Raw genomic sequence first — 9,016 nt, 5'->3', positions numbered from 1 at the left:
CCACTTCGCTTAAAAGCCGCCAGGGCTAAGAATAAAAAAAAGCTTTAAACGATTTTATCTCACTAACCACTTGAATGAGGATAACCACATTTGCTCTGTAGCATCATCGTAAGGTCCCCTATCAATTTTCATGCCCCCACTTTGCCGTGGGAGGCGGGGGACATATAGATTTGCCCTTGTCCGTTCGTCCTTCCGAGAATGTTGTGTCGCGCCCAGCTCCAAAAGTATTTGATGTAGAGTCACAAAACTTTACAGGACTGTTGGGCAGCATGTGTAGTTGTGCACCTGGGGTTTCGCCTCCGGATTCATTCAGTCTTGTATGAGTTATGGCCCCTGACTTTAAAAAATGGTAATTTTAGTGTTGTGTCGTGCCTAGCTCCAAAAGTATTTGACGTAGAGTCACAAAACTTTACAGGAATGTTGGTCAGCATGTGTAGTTGTGCACCTGGGATTTTGCGTCCGGATTCGTTCAGTCTTGTAGGAGATATGGCCCCTGACTTAGTAAAAATTAGTCAATTTAATGTTGTGTCGCGCGTAGCTCCAAAAGTAATTGACCTAGACTTACCAAAGTTTACAGGAATGTTGGTCAGCACGTGCTGTTGTGCACCTGGGGTTTTGCGCCCGGATTCATTCAGTCGTGTAGGAGTTATGGCCCCTGACTTAGTTAAAAATTGGTCATTTTAATGGTGTGTCGTGCGTAGCTCCAAAAGTATTTGACCTAGAGTCACCAAAGTTTACAGAAATGTTGGTCAGCATGTGCAGTTGTGCACCTGGGGTTTCGCGTCCCATATACATGTATGTTTATATGTACATTATAATTATATGGTTATTTTTGCATTTTTTAAATAGCAACATATTGTTTTCCCAAAGTTGATCTGTGTCCTTTATCATATAGTGGGGGCATCTGTGTCCTACGGACACATCTCTAGTGTTTAAATGGATTTGGTTGGCCACTTTTAGGGATAACCAGAGCTAAGGAATTGAAAGGCCTTTAAACACCTCGTGAACTCTCAGTTTAGTTATATCCTTGTACTTAAGGAGCGCTCTTAAGTTTGTTCAAATGTTTTTATTTGACCGTGTTTAAGGGGGCCGCTAAAGCTAATCATGTATTATAAGAACCTGTAAGCACCTTCTCGTGAACTTCTTGATAGATTTAAGTTTTACTGAGTCTGTTCAGGAATATGCGAAATCCCCCAAAAACCGGCTTAAATACAGACATACATGACGGGACTCCCATATAAGATATAACAGCACTGTTTCTTTTTAAAAAGATTTAAATGACTAGTTTGTTAAAATGGAAAATCTGTTTTTATTTTACACGCTGATTGAGGACTTGCTGGTATAAACCATATCCTGTCTATTCAGAATCAAATTTTTGCATATGTTTATGTGTGTCCGTCTGCCAGATAACTTGTTTTGGGTCGTTTTCTAAAACCCTCTAAAGGTTTGGTCGAGATTTTCTTTGAAAATCCTTATCTGAACCAGTTTTCATTTGAAGAAGTCCACTTCAATCTCTACACCAAAAGCTTAGGGATTGATCAATGAGTTACTGTTATTTTGCCGTCGATTGACCTCTTCTATGCCTATAGGTATTGTAGGCTACAAATGATATTTCATGGATTCCCAACTGTTACGTTAGGCGGTGTTAGATTTTCGTAACCCAGTGGCGATGAACTGTTCTACTGAATTAAGGCAGATGTTGTTTTCGGTACAACGTTTTTACTAGCAGCTCCACAAACAGGGCTTAATTAGCTTAACGCACGAAAGCCAGCACCTCCTACACTATCCGCCCAGAGCCGCTGAACTTGTTTTCAGAAAAAAGGTTTTTTCCATCACCATAGATCTGTACATGTATTTTGATCAAGATGTTTTAGGAGTCATCTCTACTGAATATTACAACAGTTTTTGGTTTTGAAAATGAAATATATAAAGTTAAAAACTTACGCTCTTGGTCTTCAGCCGCTTCTATCGTTTAAGTATCTACTCTAATGGTATGGTGTAGTTTTACCGTTCATTCATTGCGTACAAGAAATAATTAAAATATAGAGAATGTTTCTCTTTCTAAGTTTTAAAGCTATCAGTTTAATACTGAAAGATATCATCTCTGTGGCAGTATATATTTCAGGTGGTTCTGCACGTTTGGTAAACCGGAAGTCATGGCGTAACGTCATTTACCCGGAAAATCTCTTAAAAAACCTGGAATCGGCGTACGGAAATGAAACTCATTTTATTCTACCATATTATAGGCAATATTTTTTATTTACAACTGTGAGGAGTTTCATTAAAATCTACTTTGTAGAAAAAAAATTTATTCGCGCAAATGTTACCAAAGTTGTGATTTTCCCATAGATTAAGAAAACTTGTGTGAAGTCAAACTTTTACATCTAGTCTAGCAAAATATCGAGCACACGACCGTACCTTTTTTATTTGCCGAATTTATTAAGTATATTCTAAAGTTTTGAAAATTAGGATTTAATCAAATCCTACATTGTAGAAAAAAAACTTGACCCGAACGTGCAGAACTACCTTAAAAGATAGCACTACAATTGTATATCTGTGTAATCATTCCAAGATATATCTTTTTTCAGTAAATTGAGCCTGATTTGTACTCGTATATTGCTATGAAAGATATCTCTCTAGAAAAAAGAGCTTTCAGTAGCTTTAGAATACATCCATTTTTCAAAGTAAAGACATACCGCTATAAAATCAACTTTCTTTAGTCAATGAGAAGTTGTAAAAACAGATTGCCAAAGTAGCAACCGTGCAACGGTGTGGATCTTTTGCGAAAACTTCAGTCACTAAGAATTTAATGTTGAACTAAAGATCGGTCAATTGTATTATGGACTGGCGAGTTATATAAGGAGTCTTGCTATCATACATTGTACTGTAGTGAGCAAAGTTAGTCACACTAAACTACTTTACAAACTTTATGGGAATATGGTATCAGACTGGATTAATTGCTAATAATACCCATAAGGGAAGTTAAGCAGTAATCGAAGATAGACAGACAACACAACCTGCTGTTGCAGTGAATTACAATATGATCTGTACACCCTGCAAAATCTTTGGGAAAATAATTGGGAATGTACTTCAACCCAAGTAAATGCCAGGTTTTTAAGATTTCACGAAATAAACATATATACATTATCATTACAACATGATGATATATTGCATTACCTGATCATTAATTGTAACCATAAAAAATGCAAAATACCTTTGAGTATACCTATCAAACGACCTTAATTCTTTTTTAAAACACTCATTAAAAAATCTGCACAACAGCAAATATGTATCAGGTGATTGGTTGGAAAAAGTCACATGCATGAATATTAGTAAGATTAGTAAAGGAGACGATGATTTACTTCCCTTAGACAATATATAAATATTGGAGGATTTGGTAAAAGTACGGAACACCAGACAGGACATTAACGGGGAAAATGAAATAAAACAACTAAAACATTAAGGATTTACAAGTGCCACTATTTTACCCTACGATACTAACATAAAAAAAAACTTATGAAAAAGAGAGATCGCATGTAAAATGAAGAAATCTCAAAATGCCAAGTATTTTTCTAAGTTTAAGAAAATAAAGTCATTGATTCAAAAACAAACTAGAAATGCATTTGGGATTACATGAATAACATCATTTGTGATAAATCTGAAAATAAACATGGCACTACTAAAAAAATTTGGGGATTTATCAAAGGCCTAAAGAATGATTCTATGGGCGATTCTCCTCTTAGAGAAAATGGATTACTTAAAAATACTTCTAAAGAAAAGGCTGACGTTCTAAACAGACAATTTTCTTCTGTCTTTGTAAAAGACAACAGTTCTACTATACCTCAGATGGATTCTTATCCATCCCCAGCCATGTCTTCCCTGCGTGTCACGGAGAGGGTGTTTTTAAACTTTTGGGGAATCTCAATCCTAACAAGGCTGCTGGCCTAGATGCCATTAAACCTAGGATCCCAAAGGAGTGTGCCCAAGAAATAGCACTTACCTTCACCATTTTTTTAATAAGTCCCTGGAGACTGGCACTGTTCCAACAGATTGGAAAGAAGCCTATGTATCTCCAATCTTTAAGAAGGGGGAGAGATTCCTTGCAAGAATTACAGGCCCGTCTCCTTGACATGCATTGCATGCAAGGTTCTTGAGCATATCGTGGTGAGCAGCATCCTTGATCACTCTGACAAGCATAACATTTTAGCCGATAATCAGCATTGTTTTCGTGCCCGCAGATCATATGAGACTCAGTAAGTAGGCTTCTTAAATGATCTTGCCAAAGCAATCCAGAAGTATCGGACAGATGTAGCCATAATGGACTTCAGACTTTTGTTCACCACGGTAGGCTCATGCACAAATTATCTCATTATGGTATACAAGGTAATACCTTAGCTTGGATAGGTGCCTTTCTGGACCATGATAGTTCTGGCCATAGAATCCAATAGGTTGTTTTGGATGGTAGTCTTTCTCATAAAGCTCCAGTTCTGTCTGGTGTACCACAGGGCTCAGTATTGGGACCTCTTCTATTTCTGCTCTACATCAATGACCTCCCTAGTGCTGTCAAGTCTTCCTGTCGACTTTTTGCAGATGATTGTGCCATTTACAGGATTATAATTTCTGCAGCTGATTCCCTGACACTGTAGGGAGACTTGGACAGCTTGGCGACATGGGAGCAAAAGCGGAGGATGTCTTTCAATACTGACAAGTGCCATATAATGCACATTGCTAGTCGATCCAGGAAAGTCACTAAGACTCAGTGCACCTTACACAATAAACCACTTCAGACTGTTGAACAAGCCACCTATCTAGGGATTGAATTAACTTCAGATCTGTCCTGGGACGCCCATGTCAATAAAGTTACATCTAAAGCTAGTCAGACATTGGGGTTTCTGAAACGCAATATCCATTCCGCATCTAAAGAAACTAAAACGGCAGTATACAATACATTAGTTCGCCCAACTTTGGAATACTCGTCTGCTGCATGGGATCCCTATTTAAAGAAAGATAAGAATAAACTTGAGTCAGTGCAGAAAAGGGCGGCTAGATTTGTTACAAATAATTATTCAAAAACTCCTGGCTCTATGATAAACATCATGTCTTCGTTAGGTTGGCAATCCCTAGAAGATAGGCGTTGTGATAGTAGATTAGTTATTAATTCTATTTTACAAAACTGTAAACAATCATGTTGATCTTAATATAAAGCAGTTCCTAAATCCTCAAAACAGATCATCCAGGCATTATCACAACCAAGCCTATCAACCTGCCTCACCATCAAATGACATATACAAATATTCATGCTTTCCACGTACTGTCTGCCTGTGTAACTCTCTGCCACAGAGTGTAGTCAGTGCTGACTCAGTCTCCGGACTAAAGTCAGCGCTGGCTGTACGCGTTCGGACTCCAAAATTTCATCCCATCTGCTTTAAAATTTTTAACATTACTAACTCTTTGTTTCTTCCTGCACAAAAACCATACTTGTACATGTTGTCGAATTTTCTGTATTTAAGGTTTTGAAGGTGTTAGGTTTTTGCACCTATTTTTTTTATCACGTTGCTATGGTTCTCCTGGGTAGATTGAGTAGCTTGGGAGGCTTAGCACTCTATCATTTTTACTAACCCCACACATGGCCATTATATTCTCAGTGTCAAGATTGTTTGCCATTACTATAAAAGAAAGAAGAAAGAAATATCTATAAGTTTAAGACACTGTTAGGGGGTGGTGGTTGGGGATTGAGGTGGATACCTCATTCCATACAGGGGGCTATTCCTGGATATTGCCTAGCACACACCCTAGCCTATAGACAAATCCATAAGTTCCTAATTATTATAAAAATATCCAAGTACTCTTATGGAACTTTATCCGTCTGAAATTGTTCTCGTGCTTACGCTTTGCGAGCATACATGCAATATGTTGTAGCAAAGTTTTCTGTACTGTGTATCTGTTTTCAGTCTTAAAATCTTACTTTCATTACTTTGTAATAATCCTGCACTGACTATGTGTCTGTTAACAATTTATTTATATTAGTAGATAGAGACCGCGACCTATAATTTTCACTTTCTTACATTTAAAAGTCTTAGGGGTGATATCGAGTGCATCACATGACCTAAAAATGGCGGATGACGAAGCTGCCGTCAAATTTCCTGCTGCACCGCAAAAAGATACCATGAGCCATTTAGCAGAGGGTAGAAGAAGATGTAGCTCTTGTTCCGGTGGAATACATGATGAAACAAAAGTGCAAGTTTATAATAACTACTAGTTTCAGTACTTTAAATGAAGGAAGTGTCTAACAGCAGGACCGTAGGAAGCAAAAATTTTTCAGATGGGTCGGGGTAGTCCAACTAATTGTACGTGAGCCACGATATTGTGATAATTTTTGCATAGGTCAATATCTTTCCTCCACATACAACATAGAAAGTAACTTTTCTGTGTTGAGCCTTCCGTGACGATTTCTGAGCGGAAGGTTCAACACAGAAAAGGTGATTTTTAAATCGCATTCTAACTATTAAAGCCATGATTTCACGCGCTAACATCTGTTTATCTGGTGGTTGGCAAAACAAATGTTTTTTGCTCATTTATGAAATTATGTATTTTCAAAATTCAAAAAGATTTGAAATACTAACAATTTTCATATTTTTGTATCCAAATATCTTTTTTCAATGAACAACCGCTTTAAATGACATACAATTTTTAAAGCGGCGTAGTGATGTTCAAAACTTTTAGAAAAACAGTGTAAGTTAAGTGTTCATAATTGATCCATTTTTATTTCGAAATAACAGTTAAAAGTAATCAATAAATTGCTTGTTTTATAACCTTTGCATTGATCAAAAAATTATTGATGTAATTTGTGTTTTAAGAAAGTTTAGACCGTTAGAAAAACATCACCGTTTACAAAAAAACATGGACAATCGGCTTCTGCCTACTCGATCGCTGTCTTCTCAGTTCTGCTAGCAAGACATTTCGACCCCAAGACATTTCAACCCCTAGAGACAATTCGACCCCAAGACATTTCAACCCCAACTCCTTGGACATTTCGACCCCATTCAATGATATGCCTGAAAATCCTCTAAGAATGCCGTCATCATTATAATTAAGCTTTAATTTAAACTGAATTGAGCAATTTCAAAATGTAAATTATTTAAAAAAAAAAAAAGTTTTTTAAATCATGGGCCGATTTCGCTGATTTTAATTATGAAAATAACTTTAATAAAGTCAAACCTTTAATACCTCTTTATTTATATATATATATATATATATATATATATATATATATATATATATATATATATATATATATATATATATATATATATATATATATTTTGTGGGGGTGAAAGATTTTTTTTTTTTTTTTTTTTTTTTTTTTTTTGGTGAAAGATATAATTGCATTTCATTTTTATGGGATTCAACCAAATATAAATAATTATAATCTAACTCAAAGAAGTTTAAGATGTCACCATCTTCATTATATTGATATTTAAAATCATAATCAGAAAAACGTGATCTTTTGATTGGATTATCACACCTTGATTAATTGTTTGTTGATATAGTCAGCACGTGTATATTTATCTGCAGTGCGCATTGCAATTAACAATCAATTAAGCGATTGTGGTGACATCGGATATTTAGAAATATGTGTCAACAGTATCTTTAAATTGGGCGAAAATGTAAAGAAAACAATAGGAAATTAAACAACATATTGCTTATTTTCGCATTTAATGTTATTTTCGTAAGCGATTTTGACGCACACATTTTTTTGCACAGTATTTGCTTTACAGGATACAGAATATGATTTTTGTTATTTACAAACTGCTCTTTTCTTTTCTATGAACGACATTCCTTCCAGTTGTAAAATATCAAACATGAAATCCCCGTTACTGCAAAATATAAGAATATGTGAGTACTGTTCTGTTAAAAACGGGGAAAAAATTATTATCATATTTCATATCTGTAAGGAAAATGTAGCAGCCGTATTACTTTTTTCTATATTAAATATTTTAGCAAATACACGTGATTTAAAGTATGATTTTAAAAGTATGATTTTAACAAACCGGAATCCACCTTAAAACCGGGATACACCGGAATACATTTTCCATAACCGGAATACACCTGTTTTTTTTTTTTTTTTTTTTTTGTAAGTTAAAGGTATTTTTGAAGTTTTTTTTAAATAATTCACTTATATATGTCATAAATGAATAAAATACGAATTTCGTATATATCATAAATGAATAAAATACGAAAGGAAAATAAGATAAGTTCACGCAAAATGACTTTATACGAGACTGAAATTCGGCGACCGCGCGGGAAATTTCCATTACCAAAATACACCCTTATTTTATTAATAAATGGTACTTTTTGTAGGGTTTATTGCAGAAATCGTTCGTGTATAATATAAATGATAAGTTTAAGAAGTAATACACTATACACCCATATTTCTTCAACAAATTGTATTTTTGAAGTGATTTATGACAGAATTCAAACATATATATCATAAATTATTATTTTTCAAAAGGAAAGTAAAATACTTTTGCGCGTTACTTCTTGTACCTGATTGAAAATCGGCGTGCGCACTGGAAATTTGTGCATTCGGAATTTCCATGTCCTAAAATTTTCTAATGTACACAGGTATTTCTTTAATAAATTGTATTTTTAGGGTTTATGATAGAATTCAATCATATCTCAAATAAATAATTAATTTACAAAAGGAAAATAAAATGCGCAAAGCATTTTTATACGAAGTTGAAAATTTGTTGAGCGCACGGGAAATTTGCGCACTCGTGGATGAACCACAATCGCCATAATTTTGTTAGCTTTTAAATTAAATAAAAGCTTACCGTATTCAACTGCACTTACCTTGTTAGACATAATTTGTCACATGTCACTTGTGTGTGCTTACAAATATACTGATTAATTGATGTAATCAGTAGGTGTGATAATCCAATCAAACTCTATCAGGACTAATCAGAGGCACGTGTTTGTTACGCCGCATATATTCAAAGGACATTAATTGTGCTTT

General features: G+C 35.1%; 1 protein-coding gene across 1 annotated transcript in view; it reads left to right on the top strand.

The window, feature by feature from the left end:
* LOC123539650 (proton-coupled zinc antiporter SLC30A2-like) overlaps window positions 1-9,016 on the top strand; it is a 44,967-nt gene that overhangs the window by 7,577 nt on the left and 28,374 nt on the right. The window contains exon 3 of the mRNA XM_053526379.1: window positions 6,075-6,237. Coding sequence (XP_053382354.1) covers window positions 6,113-6,237 — 125 coding nt within the window. The 5' untranslated portion in view covers window positions 6,075-6,112. The remainder of the gene's footprint in view (window positions 1-6,074; window positions 6,238-9,016) is intronic.

This window comes from Mercenaria mercenaria, chromosome 16 (assembly GCF_021730395.1).
Source record: "Mercenaria mercenaria strain notata chromosome 16, MADL_Memer_1, whole genome shotgun sequence".
NCBI lineage: Eukaryota > Metazoa > Mollusca > Bivalvia > Venerida > Veneridae > Mercenaria > Mercenaria mercenaria.
Note: the sequence above shows the minus strand (reverse complement) of the source record. Positions and strands in the feature narration are given on the sequence as shown.